This window comes from Lonchura striata, chromosome 29 (genome assembly GCF_046129695.1).
Source record: "Lonchura striata isolate bLonStr1 chromosome 29, bLonStr1.mat, whole genome shotgun sequence".
Taxonomy (NCBI): Eukaryota; Metazoa; Chordata; class Aves; order Passeriformes; family Estrildidae; genus Lonchura; species Lonchura striata.
In genome coordinates this window covers 601340-619059 of record NC_134631.1, presented here as the reverse complement: position 1 = coordinate 619059, position 17720 = coordinate 601340, and the positions used below count along the sequence as shown (strand labels likewise).

At 49.8% G+C, this 17720-nt stretch overlaps 1 protein-coding gene and 1 long non-coding RNA gene across 2 annotated transcripts in view; one reads left to right on the top strand and one right to left on the bottom strand.

Moving 5' to 3' along the window:
• Positions 1–1911: 1911 nt before the first annotated feature.
• On the top strand, positions 1912–3822 carry LOC144247660 (uncharacterized). The gene is made up of 2 exons (XR_013341252.1): positions 1912–2873; positions 3074–3822. It is a non-coding gene; the product is annotated as an uncharacterized LOC144247660 (long non-coding RNA).
• A 1040-nt stretch (positions 3823–4862) lies between these two features.
• The window catches only part of WDR46 (WD repeat domain 46), a gene marked incomplete at its 5' end in the record, with an annotated part of 37500 nt that continues 24642 nt past the window's right edge, over positions 4863–17720 (bottom strand). The window contains 5 exons of the mRNA XM_077788920.1: positions 4863–5489; positions 6780–6851; positions 9051–9143; positions 11555–11649; positions 14926–15073. Coding sequence (XP_077645046.1) covers positions 4881–5489; positions 6780–6851; positions 9051–9143; positions 11555–11649; positions 14926–15073 — 1017 coding nt within the window. The remainder of the gene's footprint in view (positions 5490–6779; positions 6852–9050; positions 9144–11554; positions 11650–14925; positions 15074–17720) is intronic.

Here is a 17720-nt window from a genome sequence, read left to right as displayed (position 1 = left end):
CCCCCCCATAAGGGGATGGGGTGCTCCCCCCCCCCCTCCCCAAAGCTCGTGTCTGGGGGGATACAGAGGTTGGGGGTGTGACGTCATGGGGAGTGACGTCATGAAGGGGGACACCCCCCCCCCAAACCTCGTCTCTCGGGGGATACAGAGGTTGGGGGTGTGAGGTCATGGGGAGTGACGTCAGAGGTGAGGGAGTGACGTCATGGTGGGGGACACCCCCCCCTCCATAAGGGGATGGGGTGCTCCCCCCCCCCAAACCTTGTCTCGGGGGGGATACAGAGGTTGGGGGTGTGACGTCATAGGTGAGGGGAGTGACGTCATGAAGGGGGAAACCCCCCCCCCCATATAGGGATGGGATCCCCCCCCCAACCTCATGTCTGGGGGGATACAGAGGCTGGGGGTGTGACGTCATGGGGAGTGACGTCATCAATGAGGGAGTGACGTCATGGTGGGGGAAACCCCCCCTCCATAAGGGGATGGGATCCCCCCACCCCCCCCAACCTCATGTCTGGGGGGATACAGAGGTTGGGGGTGTGACGTCATAGGGAGTGACGTCATCGATGAGGGGAGTGACGTCATGAAGGGGGACACCCCCCCATATAGGGATGGGATCCCCCCCAAACCTCGTGTCTCGAGGGTACAGACATTTGGGGTGTGACGTCATGGGGTGTGACGTCATAGGTGAGGGGAGTGACGTCATTATGGGGGAACCTCCCCTCCCCCCCCAAACCTCGTGTCTGGGGGAGGATACAGAGGTTGGGGGTGTGACGTCATGGGGAGTGACGTCATCGGGAGTGTGACGTCATAAGTGAGGGAATCCCCCCCTTCTGCAGACCCCGCCCCCCCCCGTGTTTGGGGGTGACGTCACGGGGGTGTGACATCACGGGGTGTGACATCACAGGGGTGTGACATCACGGGGGTGTGACGTCATAGGGTAGTGACATCATGGGAAATCCCCCTGGGGATGGGGGTGACGTCATGGAGCAATGACGTCACAGGTGGGGACACGCCCCCCCCCGGGGGGTGACGAACCCCCCAAAATGTGGGGGGGGGGGGGACACGGTGACACCGATGTCACCCGGGTGTGGCACGGGTGTGACACGGAGCCAGCACGGTGACGCCGATGTCACCCGGGTGTGGCACGGGTGTGACACGGAGCCAGCACGGTGACACCGATGTCACCTGGAGGTGTCACACGGACGTGACACAGGGACACGGAGCTGGCACGGTGACACGCGTGTGACACAGGGACACGGAGATGGGACAGTGACACCGATGTCACCTGGATGTCACCTGGAGGTGTCACACGGAACTGGCACACGGACATGGAGCTGGCACAGGGACACCGATGTCACCTGGGTGTCATCTGGAGGTGTCACACGGAGCTGGCACGGTGACACGCGTGTGACACACGGACACGGAGCTGGCACGGTGACAGAGATGTGACACGAGGACACAGAGATGGGACAGTGACACGGCTGTCACCCGATGTCACCTGGAGGTGTCACCCGGAGCTGGCACACGGACACGGAGCCGGCACGGGGACACCGATGTCACCTGGATGTCACCTGGAGGTGTCACACGGAGCTGGCACAGTGACACGGGTGTGATACACGGACACGGAGCTGGGACGGTGACACCGATGTCACCTGGAGGTGTCACACGGAGCTGGCACGGTGACAAGCGTGTGACACAGGGACACGGAGCTGGCACGGTGACACCGATGTCACCTGGATGTCACATGGAGGTGTGACATGGAGCTGGCACAGTGACACGCGTGTGACACAGGGACACGGAGCTGGCACGGTGACACCGATATCACCCGGGTGTGACACGGGTGTGACACGGAGCCAGCACGGTGACACCGATGTCACCCGGGTGTGACACGGGTGTGACACGGAGCCAGCACGGTGACACCGATGTCACCCGGGTGTGGCACGGGTGTGACACGGAGCCAGCACGGGGACGCTGATGTCACCCGGACACTGGCACAGATGTCACCCGGATGTCACCGGACAGTGACACCAATGTCACCCGGGTGTGGCACGGGGACACCGATGTCACCTGGAGGTGTCACACGGACGTGACACACGGACACGGAGCTGGCACGGTGACACGCGTGTGACACAGGGACACGGAGCTGGCACAGTGACACCGATGTCACCTGGATGTCACCTGGAGGTGTCACACGGAGCTGGCACGGTGACACGCGTGTGACACAGGGACACGGAGCTGGCACGGTGACACCGATGTCACCTGGATGTCACCTGGAGGTGTCACACGGAGCTGGGACAGGGACACCGATGTCACCTGGGTGTCACCTAGAGGTGTCACCCAGAGCTGGCACACGGACACGGAGCCGGCACGGGGACACCGATGTCACCCGGGTGTCACCTGGAGGTGTCACACGGAGCTGGCACGGTGACACGCGTGTGACACAGGGAGACGGAGCCGGCACGGGGACACCGATGTCACCCGGGTGTCACCTGGAGGTGTGACACAGAGCTGGCACGGTGACACGCGTGTGACACAGGGAGACGGAGCCGGCACGGGGACACCGATGTCACCCGGGTGTCACCTGGAGGTGTGACACAGAGCTGGCACGGTGACACGCGTGTGACACAGGGACACGGAGCCAGCACGGGGACGCCGATGTCACCCGGACACTGGCACAGATGTCACCCGGATGTCACCCGGATGTCACCGGACAGTGACACCGATGTCACCCGGGTGTGGCACGGGGACGCCGATGTCACCTGGAGGTGTCACACGAACGTGACACACGGACACGGAGCTGGCACAGTGACACGCGTGTGACACAGGGACACGGAGCTGGCACGGTGACACCGATGTCACCTGGATGTCACCTGGAGGTGTCACACGGAGCTGGGACAGGGACACCGATGTCACCTGGGTGTCACCTAGAGGTGTCACCCAGAGCTGGCACACGGACACGGAGCCGGCACGGGGACACCGATGTCACCCGGGTGTCACCTGGAGGTGTCACCCAGAGCTGGCACAGTGACACGGAGCTGGCACGGGGACACCGATGTCACCTGGGTGTCACCTGGAGGTGTGACACGGAGCTGGCACAGTGACACGCGTGTGACACAGGGACACGGAGCTGGCACGGGGACACCGATGTCACCTGGATGTCACACAAGGACACGGATGTCACACGCGGAGTTGGCACAGTGACACGGGTGTGACACGGGGACACGGACCCTGTGCGGTGACACGGGTGTGACACGGGGACACGGAGCTGGCACGGGGACACCGATGTCACCTGGAGGTGTCACCTGGAGGTGTCACCTGGGGACACGGAACACCGGCGCGGATGTCACCCGGATGTCACCCAGGGCCACTGGACAGTGACACGGATGTCACCTGGGTGTGACACGGAGCTGGGACGGTGACACCGATGTCACCCGGATGTCACCTGGAGCTGGCACGGTGACACGGCCGTGACGCTGGGACAGTGACACCGATGTCACCCGGATGTCACCCAAGGACATGGATGTCACCCACAGAGCTGGCACGGTGACACGGGTGTCACCTGGAGGTGTCACACGGAGCTGGCACGGTGACACGGGTGTGACACAGCTGTCACCCGGAGTCACCTGGAGTTGGCACCTGATGTCACCTGGATGTCACCGGATGTCACCCAGACCTGGCACGGTGACACGGCTGTCACCTGCTGCCACCTGGAGCTGTCACCTGATGTCACCCGCTGTCACCGGATGTCACCCAGACCTGGCACGGTGACAGGAATGTCACCCGCTGTCACCCGATGTCACCCCAATAAATTCCCGGTACCGGTGACACCGAGCGGCTCCTGGGGGGGGGGGAGGGGCACCGGGACCCCAAAATTGGGGAGGGGACCCCAAAATTTGGGACAGGGACACCAAAAATGGGGAGGGGACCCCAAAAATGGGGACGGGGACATCAAAAATGGGGAGGGGACCCCAAAAATGGGGAGGGGACCCCAAAAATGGGGACAGGGACACCAAAAATGGGGAGGGGGACACCAAAAATGGGGAGGGGACCCCAAAATTTCAAATGGGGACCCCAAAAATGGGGACAGGGACACCAAAAATGGGGAGGGGACACCAAAAATGGGGACAGGGACATCAAAAATGGGGGAGAAACCCCAAAAATGGGGAGGGAACCCCAAAATTTGGGACAGGGACACCAAAATTGGGGAGGGGACATTGGGGACCCCCAAAATTGGGGAGGGGACCCCAAAATTGGGGAGGGGACCCTGAATTTGGGACAGGGACCCCAAAAATGGGGAGGCGACCCCAAAATTGGGGGGGAGGGGACATTGGGGACCCCAAAAATTGGGGACAGGCACCCCAAAAATGGGGAGGGGACATTGGGGACCCCCAAAATTGGAATGGGGACCCTAAAATTGGGGAAGGGACCCCAAAATTGGGGAGGGGACACGGGGAACCCCCAAAATTGGAACGAGGACCCCAAAATTTAGGATGGGACCCCAAAATTTGGGACGGGGACACTTTGGGGACCCCAAAATTTGGAATGGGAACCCCAAAATGGGGAGAGGACATGGGGGACCCCCAAAATTGGGGAGGGGACCCCAAAATTTGGGACAGGGACACTTTGGGGACCCCAAATTAGGGAGGGGACCCCCAAAATTTGGGAGGGACCCCAAAATTGGGGGAGGGGACATATGGGACCCCCTAAAATTTGGGATGGGAACCCCAAAATTGGGAGGGGACACTGGGGACCCCCAAAATTTGGGATGGGAACCCCAAAATTGGGGATGAGACCCCAAAATTTGGGCCGGGGACCCTTTGGGGACCCCCAAAATCGGGGACAAAACCACGTCCGGACCCCCCGAATTCGCTGCCCCCCAAAATTTATTTCTTGAACCTGTCCAGGGCCCCCTTTTTTGGGGGGGACCCCCCCAATTTCGGGGCCGTTCCCCCAAATTTGGGGCCCGGCCCCCCCCGCCTCACTTTGGGCTTTCCCCCCGGGTTTTGCCCAATTTTGGGGTTTTTTCCCCCAAATTTTTTTCCATTTTTCGGGGCATTTCCTTCCCCTTTTTCCAGATTTTTTGGGGATTTTTCTCCCATTTTTTGGGGATTTTTCCCCATTTTTTTCCCGGATTTTTGGGGATTTTCTCCCATTTTTATACCGGATTTTTTGGGATTTTCTCCCATGTTTTTCCCGGATTTTTGGGGATTTTCTCCCATTTTTTGGGGATTTTCTCCCATTTTTTGGGGATTTTCTCCCATTTTTTGGGGATTTTCTCCCATTTTTTTCCCGGATTTTTTGGGATTTTCTCCCATTTTTTTCCCGGATTTTTTGGGATTTTCCCCCATTTTTTTCCCGGATTTTTGGAGGTTTTCTCCCATTTTTTTCCCGGATTTTTTGGGAATCTTCCCCTCCATTTTCCTCTTTTTTTTGGGGGGCTCCTCCTCGTTTTTCTCCTTCTCCTTCTGCTCCAAACTCTGCCGGATGTGGGCCTGGGGGAAAAATCGGGAATTTGGGACCCCTCCCGAAATTTTGGGAATTCCCAAAATCCCGGGAATTCCCTGGGAACCCCTCCCAAAAATTCAGATCCCTTTAAAAAAAATTTTTTTTGGGGGAAAAAAGGGGTTTAGGACCCCAAAATTCCCAAAAAAATCACAAAACCATCCCAAAAATCTCCCCAAAATTCCCAAAACCTCCCCATAAAAATCCCCAAAATTCCCCAAAAAATCCCCAAGAATTCCACCAAAAATCCCCAGTGACTCCTCATTAAAATTCCCAAAAAAATCCCCAAAATTCCCCATAAAAATTCTTATAAATTCCCATAAAATACCCCAAAATTCCCCTAAAATCCCCCCAAATTACCCCTAAAATTTCCCCAATATTCCCCTAAAATCTCCAAAAATTTCCACTAAATTCTTCTAAGATTCCCATAAAATTCCCCAAAAATTCCCCTAAAATCCCCCAAATTTCCCATGAAATTCCCCCAAAATTCTCATACAATCACCCCAAAATTCCCCCCAAAATTCCCACAAAATTCCCCAAAAATTCTTTAAAAATCCTCTGAATTTCCCAAAAATTCCCAATAACTCCTCATACAATTCCCCCAAAATTCCCTTAAATTTCCCCCAAAATTCCCATAAAATTCCAGCAAAATTTCCCAAAATTCCCTCAAATTTCCCCTAAAATCCCCCCAAAATTCCCATAAAATCCCCTCAAAAATTCTCATAAAATTCCCCTTAATTTCCCCCAAAATTCCCATGAAATTTCCCCGAATTTCCCCCAAAATTCCCATAAAATTTCCCAAAAATTTCCATAAAATTCCCCATAAAATCCCCTAAAATCCCCCCAAATTACCCCTAAAATCCCCCCAAATTTCCCCTAAAATCTCCCCAAAAGTCCCCCAGAATTCCCATAAAATCCCCTAAAATTCCCCCAAATTTCCCCAAAATCCCCCTAAAATTCCCCCAAAATCCCCCAAAATTCCCATAAAATCCCCCTAAAATTTCCCCATAAAATCCCCTAAAATCCCCCTAAAATTCCCCCAAAATCCCCCTAAAATTTCCCCATAAAATCCCCTAAAATTCCCCCAAATTTCCCCCAAAATCCCCCTAAAATTCCCATAAAATCCCCCCAAAATCCCCCAAAATTCCCATTAAACTCCCCCAAATTTCCCCCCAAATTCCCACGAAACCCCCCAAATTCCCCAAATTCCCCAAATCCCCCAAATTTCCCCCAAATTTCCCAAATTTCCCCAAATTCCCCCGGCTCTTCCGCCTCCCCACCCTGAGCCTCTCGTGCCGTTCCGGGTCCCTCCCCCCGCGGCGCCGCCGGGGCCGGGAGCCGGAGTCCAAACCCTGCGGGAAATTCGGGAATTCGGGATTGGGAATTTGGGAATTGGGGATTGGGAATTGGGGATTGGGAATTTGGGAATTGGGGATTGGGGATTGGGATTTGGGGATTGGGAATTGGGGATTCGGGAATTGGGATTTGGGATTTGGGGATTTGGGAATTGGGAATTTGGGGATTGGGGATTTGGGAATTGGGGATTTGGGGATTTGGGGATTTGGGATTTGGGAATTGGGAATTCAGGATTTGGGAATTGGGAATTTGGGATTTGGGGTTTGGGATTTGGGAATTGGGAATTGGGATTTGGGGATTGGGGTTTGGGGATTGGGGAATTGGGATTTGGGGATTTGGGAATTTGGGGTTTGGGGATTTGGGAATTGGGAATTGGGGATTGGGGATTTGGGGATTTGGGGATTTGGGATTTGGGGATTTGGGAATTGGGAATTTGGGATTTGGGGTTTGGGATTTGGGATTTGGGAATTGGGGATTTGGGATTTGGGGATTGGGGATTTGGGGTTTGGGATTTGGGATTTGGGGTTTGGGATTTGGGAATTGGGAATTGGGGATTTGGGAATTGGGGATTTGGGATTTGGGAATTTGGGGGTTTGGGAATTGGGGGTTTGGGAATTGGGGATTTGGGAATTGGGGATTTGGGAATTCGGGATTTGGGGTTTGGGGATTGGGGATTTGGGAATTTTGGGAATTGGGGTTTGGGAATTCGGGATTTGGGAATTTGGGGCTATATTGGGGAGATTTTGTGTGTATTTTGGGTGATTTTGGCTGAAATTTTGGGGATATTTTGTGTGATTTCGGGCGATATTTTGGGGATATTTTGTGTGAAATCTCGGGTGATTTCAGGTGTATTTTGGGTGTATTTTGGCTGATATTTTGTGTGTATTTTGGGTGTATTTTGTGCAATATTTTGGGTGTATTTTGGGTGATTTTGGCTGATATTTTGGGGATATTTGGGGCGATATTTTGGGTGTATTTTGTGTGATATTTTGGGTGCATTTCGGGTGTATTTCGGGTGTATTTCGGGTGTATTTTGGGGATATTTCGGGTGTATTTTGTGTGATATTTGGGGTGTATTTGGGGTGATATTTCGGGTGTATTTTGTGTAATATTTGGGGTGTATTTTGGGTGTATTTGGGGCGATATTTCGGGTGTATTTGGGGCAGTATTTGGGGTGTATTTGGGGTGTATTTTGGGGATATTTCGGGTGTATTTTGTGTGATATTTTGGGTGTATTTTGGGTGTATTTCGGGTGTATTTCGTGTGATATTTTGGGTGTATTTTGGGGATATTTCGGGTGTATTTCGGGTGTATTTCGGGTGTATTTCGGGTGTGTTTCGGGTGTGTTTCGGGTGTATTTTGGGGATATTTTGGGTGTATTTTGGGGATATTTCGGGTGTATTTTGTGTGTATTTGGGGCAATATTTGGGGTGTATTTGGGGTGTATTTCGGGGATATTTCGGGTGTATTTTGGGTGCATTTCGGGTGTATTTTGGGTGCATTTCGGGTGATATTTTGTGTGATATTTCGGGTGTATTTGGGGTGTATTTGGGGTGTGTTTGGGGTGTTTTCGGGTGTATTTTGTGTGATATTTGGGGTGTGTTTGGGGTGTATTTGGGGTGTATTTGGGGTGTATTTCGGGTGTATTTGGGGTGTGTTTGGGGTGTTTTCGGGTGTATTTTGTGTGATATTTGGGGTGTGTTTGGGGTGTATTTGGGGTGTATTTGGGGTGTGTTTCGGGTGTATTTTGGGGATATTTTGGGTGTATTTTGGGGATATTTCGGGTGTATTTTGTGTGTATTTGGGGCAATATTTGGGGTGTATTTGGGGTGTATTTCGGGGATATTTCGGGTGTATTTTGGGTGCATTTCGGGTGTATTTTGGGTGCATTTCGGGTGATATTTTGTGTGATATTTCGGGTGTATTTGGGGTGTATTTGGGGTGTGTTTGGGGTGTTTTCGGGTGTATTTTGTGTGATATTTGGGGTGTGTTTGGGGTGTATTTGGGGTGTATTTGGGGTGTATTTCGGGTGTATTTGGGGTGTGTTTGGGGTGTTTTCGGGTGTATTTTGTGTGATATTTGGGGTGTGTTTGGGGTGTATTTCGGGTGTATTTGGGGTGTATTTTGGGTGTATTTCGGGTGTGTTTGGGGTGTTTTCGGGTGTATTTCGGGTGTATTTGGGGTGTTTTTCCCACCAGGCTCTGCGCTCTCTGGCTGTCCTGCTCCGGCCCCGCCGGGTCCAGGCGGCCGAGCTGGGCCGGGTCCGGGGTCAGCAGCTCCGCGGGGATCTGGAACACGGGATTGGGGTGAAAAACGGGGAATTTGGGAAAAACGGGGAATTTGGGGAAAAACAGAGGGATTGGGGGGAAAAACGGGGATTTTGGGAAAAACGGGGGGGATTGGGGTGAAAAACGGGGAATTTGGGAAAAACAGAGGGGATTTGGGGTGAAAAACGGGGATTTTGGGAAAAACGGGGGGGATTGGGGTGAAAAACGGGGAATTTGGGAAAAACAGAGGGGATTTGGGGGAAAAACGAGGAGGATTGGGGTGAAAAACGGGGATTTTGGGAAAAACGGGGGGGATTGGGGGGAAAAACGGGGATTTTGGGAAAAACAGACAGGGATTGGGGTGAAAACGGGGGATTTGGGAAAAACGGGGGGGATTGGGGTGAAAAACGGGGATTTTGGGAAAAACAGACAGGGATTGGGGTGAAAAACGGGGATTTTGGGAAAAACGGGGGGGATTGGGGGAAAAACGGGGATTTTGGGAAAAATAGACAGGGATTTGGGGGGAAAAACGGGGATTTTGGGAAAAACGGGGGGGATTGGGGGGAAAAACGGGGATTTTGGGAAAAACGGGGGATTGGGGGGAAAAATGGGGATTTTGGGAAAAACAGAGGGGATTGGGGTGAAAAACGGGGAATTTGGGAAAAACAGACAGGGATTGGGGTGAAAAACGGGGATTTTGGGAAAAAACACAGGAATTTGGGATAAAACACAGGAATTTGGGAAAAAACACAGGAATTTGGGATAAAAGCAAGGGAATTTGGGGAAATCTATGGGAATTTTGGGGTGGAATTTTGGGGTGAATTTGGGGTGATTTTGGGGTGAATTTGGGGTGATTTTGGGGTGAATTTGTGGGATTTTGGGATGGAATTTTGGGGTGAATTTGGGGTATTTTGGGATGGAATTTTGGGGTGAATTTGGGGTATTTTGGGATGGGATTTTGGGGTGAATTTTGGGATGATTCTTGGGGATTTGGTGTGGGAATTTTGGGGGGAATTTGGGGATGTAATTTTGGGATGAATTTCGGGGATTTTGGGGATGGAATTTTGGGGTGAATTTCGAGGATTTTGGGGTGGAATTTTGGGGTGAATTGGTGGGATTTTGGGGATGGAATTTTGGGGTGGATTTTGGGGATTTGGGGGTGGAATTTTGGGGTGAATTTGTGGGAGGATTTTGGGGTGAATTTGTGGGATTTTGGGGTGGATTTTGGGGATTTTTGGGATGGAATTTTGGGGTGAATTTTGGGGATTTTGGTGTGGAATTTTGGGGTGAATTTGTGGTATTTTGGGGTGAATTTGGGGTGGATTTTGGGGTGAATTTGGGGGATTTTGGGTGAATTTGGGGTGGATTTTGGGGTGAATTTGGGGTGAAATTGGGGATTTTGGGGATGGAATTTTGGGGTGAATTTGGGGTATTTTGGTGTGGAATTTTGGGGTGAATCTGGCGTGGATTTTGGGGTGAATCTGGGGGATTTTGGGGTGGGATTTTGGGGTGAATCTGGGGTGGATTTTGGGGTGAATCTGGGGTATTTTGGTGTGGAATTTTGGGGTGAATCTGGGGTGGATTTTGGGATGGAATTTTGGGGTGAATCTGGGGTGGATTTTGGGGTGAATCTGGGGTGGATTTTGGGGTGAATCTGGGGGATTTTGGTGTGGAATTTTGGGGTGAATTTGGGGTGGATTTTGGGGTGAATCTGGGGGATTTTGGGGTGAATTTTGGGGTGAATCTGGGGTGGATTTTGGGGTGAATCTGGGGGATTTTGGGGTGAATTTTGGGGTGAATCTGGGGTGGATTTTGGGGTGAATCGGGGGGATTTTGGGGTGGAATTTTGGGGTGGATTTGGGGATGGAATTTTGGGGTGAATCTGGGGGATTTTGGTGTGGAATTTTGGGGTGAATCTGGGGTGGATTTTGGGGTGAATCTGGGGGATTTTGGGGTGGAATTTTGGGGTGAATCTGGGGTGGATTTTGGGATGGAATTTTGGGGTGAATTTGGGGGATTTTGGGGTGGAATTTTGGGGTGAATTTGTGGGATTTTGGGGTGGAATTTTGGGGTGAATCTGGGGGATTTTGGGGTGGAATTTTGGGGTGAATTTGGGGTATTTTGGAGTGGAATTTTGGGGTGAATCTGGGGTGGATTTTGGGGTGAATCTGGGGGATTTTGGGGTGGAATTTTGGGGTGAATCTGGGGTGGATTTTGGGATGGAATTTTGGGGTGAATCTGGGGTGGATTTTGGGATGGAATTTTGGGGTGAATTTGGGGGATTTTGGTGTGGAATTTTGGGGTGAATTTGTGGGATTTTGGGGTGAATCTGGGGTGGATTTTGGGGTGAATCTGGGGGATTTTGGGGTGGATTTTGGGGTGAATCTGGGGTGGATTTTGGGGTGAATCTGGGGGATTTTGGGGCTGTTCACCTTCTCCAGCAGCGCCTTCACCTCCCACTCCTGGCGCTGCCGGCGGCTGCGGTTGGGGTTCAGCTCCAGAGCGTCGAAATTCGGCTCCCCCGCCCCTGGAATTCCCAAAATTTGGGGGGTCCGGGGGAAATTCGGGGATCCCGAGGCCGGGGATCCCAAAATTCCGCCGGGAATTCTCAAAAATCCAAAAAAATTCCAAAAAAATTTCAAAAAAATCCACCAAAAATTCCCAAAAATCTGCCAGGAATCGTCAAAAATCCACTGGGAATTCTCAAAATTCCACCAGGAATTCCCAAAATTCCATTGGAAGTTCCCAAAAATACATCACGAATTCCCAAAATTCTGTCAGGAATTCCCAAAAACCTGCCAAGAATTCCCAAAAACCTGCCAGGAATTCCCAAAAACCCACCAAACATTCCCAAAAATCTGCCAGAAATTGCCAAAAATCCATTGGGAATTCCCGAAATTCCATCAGGAAATCCCAAAAATCTGCTAGAAATTCCTAAAAATCCACCAGGAATTCCCAAAATTCCATCAGGAATTCCCAAAAATCCAACAAAAATTCCCAAAATTCCACCGGAAGTCATTCCCAAACTCCAGCCAGGATTGCCCAAAATTCACCCAAAAACCTCCAAAAATCCACCCAAAAATCCCAAATTTTCACCTAAAATCACCAAAATTTCACCTAAAAATTCCAAATTTTCCCCTGAATTTTCCCAAAATCGCGGGAATTTGCCCCAAATCCCACCTGGCACCAGGATGCTGCTGAAGCCCGGCCCCAAACCCACCCAAAAAACCCCAAAAATCCACCTAAAATCCCCAAATTTTCACCTAAAATCCCCAAATTTTCACCTAAAATCCCCAAATTTTCACCTAAAATCCCAAATTTTCCCCCGAATTTTCCCAAAATCGCGGGAATTTGCCCCAAACCCCACCTGGCACCAGGATGCTGCTGAATCCCAGCCTCAAAACTCCCCAAAAACCCCAAAAATCCACCTAAAAATCCCAAATTTTCACCTAAAATCCCCAAATTTTCACCTAAAATCCCCAAATTTTCACCTAAAAATCCCGAATTTTCCCAAAATCGCCAGAATTTGCCCCAAATCCCACCTGGCACCAGGATGCTGCTGAAGCCCAGCCCGTGCCCGGCCCCAAACCCACCCAAAAATCCACCCAGAAATCCCAAATTTTCACCTAAAAATCCCAAATTTTCACCTAAAATCACCAAATTTTCACCTAAAAATCCCGAATTTTCCCAAAATCGCGGGAATTTGCCCCAAATCCCACCTGGCACCAGGATGCTGCTGAATCCCAGCCCGTGCCCGGCCCCAGACCCACCCAAAAAACCCCAAAAATCCACCCAAAAATCCCAAATTTCCACCTAAAATCCCCAAATTTTCACCTAAAAATCCCGAATTTTCCCAAAATCGCGGGAATTTGCCCCAAACCCCACCTGGCACCAGGATGCTGCTGAAGCCCCAGCTGTGCCCGGCCCCAAAACACCCCCAAAAATCCACCTAAAATCCCCAAATTTTCACCTAAAATCCCCAAATTTTCACCTAAAATCACCAAATTTTCACCCAAATTTTCCCGAATTTTCCCAAAATCGCGGGAATTTGCCCCAAACCCCACCTGGCACCAGGATGCTGCTGAAGCCCAGCCTCAAAACTCCCCAAAAACCCCAAAAATCCACCCAAAAATCCCAAATTTTCACCTAAAATCCCCAAATTTTCACCTAAAACCCCCAAATTTTCACCTAAAAATCCCGAATTTTCCCAAAATCGCGGGAATTTGCCCCAAATCCCACCTGGCACCAGGATGCTGCTGAAGCCCCAGCTGTGCCCGGCCCCAAAACACCCCCAAAAATCCACCTAAAATCCCCAAATTTTCACCTAAAAACCCCAAATTTTCACCTAAAAACCCCAAATTTTCACCTAAAATCCCCAAATTTTCACCCGAATTTTCCCAAAATCGCGGGAATTTGCCCCAAACCCCACCTGGCACCAGGATGCTGCTGAAGCCCAGCCCGTGCCCGGCCCCAAACCCACCCAAAACCCCCCAAAAATTCACCCAAAAATCCCAAATTTTCACCTAAAATCACCAAATTTTCACCTAAAATCCCCAAATTTTCACCCGAATTTTCCCAAAATCGCGGGAATTTGCCCCAAATCCCACCTGGCACCAGGACACTGCTGAAGGCCAGCCTCAAAACTCCCCAAAAACCCCAAAAATCCACCCAAAAATCCCAAATTTTCACCTAAAATCCCCAAATTTTCACCCGAATTTTCCCAAAATCGCGGGAATTTGCCCCAAATCCCACCTGGCACCAGGACACTGCTGAAGGCCAGCCTCAAAACTCCCCAAAAACCCCAAAAATCCACCTAAAAATCCCAAATTTTCACCTAAAATCCCCAAATTTTCACCTAAAATCCCCAAATTTTCACCCAAATTTTCACCTAAAAATCCCGAATTTTCCCAAAATCGCGGGAATTTGCCCCAAACCCCACCTGGCACCAGGATGCTGCTGAATCCCAGCCCGTGCCCGGCCCCAGACCCACCAAAAAAACCCCAAAAATCCACCCAAAAATCCCAAATTTTCACCTAAAATCCCCAAATTTTCACCTAAAATCACCAAATTTTCACCTAAAAATCCCGAATTTTCCCAAAATCGCGGGAATTTGCCCCAAATCCCACCTGGCACCAGGATGCTGCTGAAGCCCAGCCCGTGCCCGGCCCCTAACCCACCCAAAAATCCACCTAAAATCCCCAAATTTTCACCTAAAATCCCCCAATTTTCTCCAAAATTTCCCAAATTTTCCCAAAATCGCCAGAATTTGCCCCAAACCCCACCTGGCACCAGGATGCTGCTGAATCCCAGCCCGTGCCCGGCCCCAAAACACCCCCAAAAATCCACCTAAAATCCCCAAATTTTCACCTAAAATCCCCAAATTTTCACCTAAAATCACCAAATTTTCACCCAAAATTTACCCGAATTTTCCCAAAATCGCGGGAATTTGCCCCAAACCCCACCTGGCACCAGGACGCTGCTGAAGCCCAGCCTCAAAACTCCCCAAAAACCACAAAAATCCACCCAAAAATCCCAAATTTTCACCTAATATCACCAAATTTTCACCTAAAAATCCCAAATTTTCCCAAAATCGCGGGAATTTGCCCCAAACCGCACCTGGCACCAGGATGCTGCTGAAGCCCAGCCCGTGCCCGGCCCCAAACCCACCCAAAAAACCCCAAAAATCCACCCAAAAATCCCAAATTTTCACCTAAAATCCCCAAATTTTCACCTAAAACCCCCAAATTTTCACCTAAAAATCCCGAATTTTCCCAAAATCGCGGGAATTTGCCCCAAACCGCACCTGGCACCAGGATGCTGCTGAAGCCCAGCCCGTGTCCGGCCCCCAGCACGTCCTCGAAGGGGCAGAACCGGAGCCCCCGGGCCGGGCCGGGCAGGCGGTGCCCCAGGAACGGGCGGGGAGCAGAAATTGAGTCCAGTTTGGGGTAAATCTGCCAAAAAATGGGAAAAATGGGGAAAAATGGGGATTTTGGGGGTTTACAGGGAAAAAAAATGGGGGTTTGGGGTGAAAAAATGGGGGTTTTAGGGGGGAAAATGGGGATTTTATGGGGAAAAATGGGGGTTTTGTGGGGGAAAATGGAGATTGTTTTTGGGGGGTAAAGGGGATTTTGGGGTGAAAAATGGGGATTTTGGGAGGAAAAATTGAGATTTTGGGGCAAAAAATGGGAATTTTGGGAATTTACAGGGGAAAAAATGGGGATTTTAGGGGGAAAAATGGGGATTTTAGGGGGAAAAATGGAGATTTTTTTGGGGGGGTAAAGGGGATTTTTGGGGGGGGAGATTTGGGATTTTTTGGGGAAAATTTGAGATTTTGGGGAAAAAAGATGATTTTGAAAGGAAAAATGGGGATTTTAGGTCAAAAAATGAGGATTATTTTTGGATGAAAAATGGGGATTTTGGGGAATCTGGGGCCGGGCAGACGGTGCCCCAGGAACGGGCGGGGAGTAGAAACCGAGTCCAGTTTGGGGTAAATCTGCCAAAAAATGGGAAATTTGGGGAAAAATGGGGATTTTGGGGGTTTACAGGGAAAAAAAATGGGGGTTTTGGGTGAAAAAATGGGGGTTTTAGGGGGAAAAATGGGGATTTTATGGGGGAAAATGGGGATTTTATGGGGGAAAATGGAGATTGTTTTTGGGGGGTAAAGGGGATTTTGGGGTGAAAAATGGGGATTTTGGGAGGAAAAATGGAGATTTTGGGGCAAAAAATGGGGATTTTGGGAATTTACAGGGGAAAAAATGGGGATTTTAGGGGGGAAAATGGGGATTTTATGGGGGAAAATGGGGAATTTTTTTTGGGGGGGTAAAGGGGATTTTGGGGTGAAAAATGGGGATTTTGGGAGGAAAAATGGAGATTTTTGGGAAAAAAGATGATTTTGAAAGGAAAAATGGGGATTTTAGGTCAAAAAATGGGGATTATTTTTGGATGAAAAATGGGGATTTTGGGGAATCTGGGGCCAGGAATGGGAGGGGACAGTGAGTGCAGTTTGGGGTAAATCTGCCAAAAAATGGGAAAATTGGGGAAAAATGGGGATTTTGGGGGTTTACAGGGAAAAAAAATGGGGGTTTGGGGTGAAAAAATGGGGGTTTTAGGTCAAAAAATGGGGATTTTGTGGGGGAAAATGGGGATTTTTTTGGGGGGTAAAGGGGATTTTGGGGTGAAAAATGGGGATTTTTGGAGGAAAAATGGAGATTTTGCGGCAAAATTGGGGATTTTGGGAATTTACAGGGGAAAAAATGGGGATTTTAGGGGGGAAAAATGGGGATTTTGTGGGGGAAAATGGGGATTTTTTTGGGGGGTAAAGGGGATTTTGGGGTGAAAAATTGGGATTTTGGGTGGAAAAATTGAGATTTTTGGGAAAAAAGATGATTTTGGGAAAAAAAAAATGGGGATTTTGGGGTGAAAAATTGGAATTTTTTGGGGAAAAATGGGGATTTTGGGGAATCTGGGGCCGGGCAGACGGTGCCCCACGAATGGGCGGGGAGCAGAAATTGAGTCCAGTTTGGGGTAAATCTGGCAAAAAATGGGAAAAATGGGAAAATTGCGGATTTTGGGGGTTTACAGGGAAAAAAAATGGGGGTTTGGGGTGAAAAAATGGGGTTTTAGGTCAAAAAATGGGGATTTTGTGGGGGAAAATGGGGATTTTTTTGGGGGGGATAAAGAGGATTTTGGGGTGGAAAAGGGGGATTTTAGGGGGGAGAAATTGAGATTTTTGGGAGAAAAGATGATTTTGGGTGGAAAAAATGGAATTTTGAAAAGAAAAAAATGGGGATTTTTGGTGGAAAAATGGGGATTTTCTGCTGGAAAATGGGGATTTTTTGGGGGGGATAAAGAGGATTTTGGGGTGAAAAATGGGGATTTTGGGAGGAAAAATGGAGATTTTTGGGAAAAAAGATGATTTTGAAAGGAAAAATGGGGATTTTAGGTCAAAAAATGGGGATTATTTTTGGATGAAAAATGGGGATTTTGGGGAATCTGGGGCCAGGAATGGGAGGGGACAGCGAGTCCAGTTTGGGGTAAATCTGCCAAAAAATGGGAAAATTGGGGAAAAATGGGGATTTTGGGTTGTTTTTGGGGTATTTTGGGTGTTTTTGGCGTGTTTTGGGGGTATTTTGGAGCATTTTGGGGCGTTTTTTGGTGTGTTTTTGGGGTATTTCTGGGGTATTTTTGAGGTGGTTTTGGGCGTTTTGGGGGTGTTTTGGGTGTTTTTGGGTATTTTTTGGGTATTTTGGGGTGTTTTTGGGGTATTTTTGGGTGTTTTGGGGTATTTTGGGGTAGTTTTGGGGTGTTTTTGGTGTATTTTGGGGTGTTTTGGAGTGTTTTGGGGTATTTTGGGGCATTTTTGGGGTATTTTTGGAGTGTTTTGGGATATTTTGTGGCGTTTTTGGGGTATTTTGGGGTGTTTTCGGTGTTTTTGGTGTATTTTGGGGTGTTTTGGAGTGTTTTGGGGTATTTTGTGGCGTTTTTGGGGTATTTTGGGATGTTTTGGGGTAGTTTTGGGGTGTTTTCGGTGTTTTTGGTGTATTTTGGGGTGTTTTGGAGTGTTTTGGGGTATTTTGGGGCATTTTTGGGGTGTTTTTG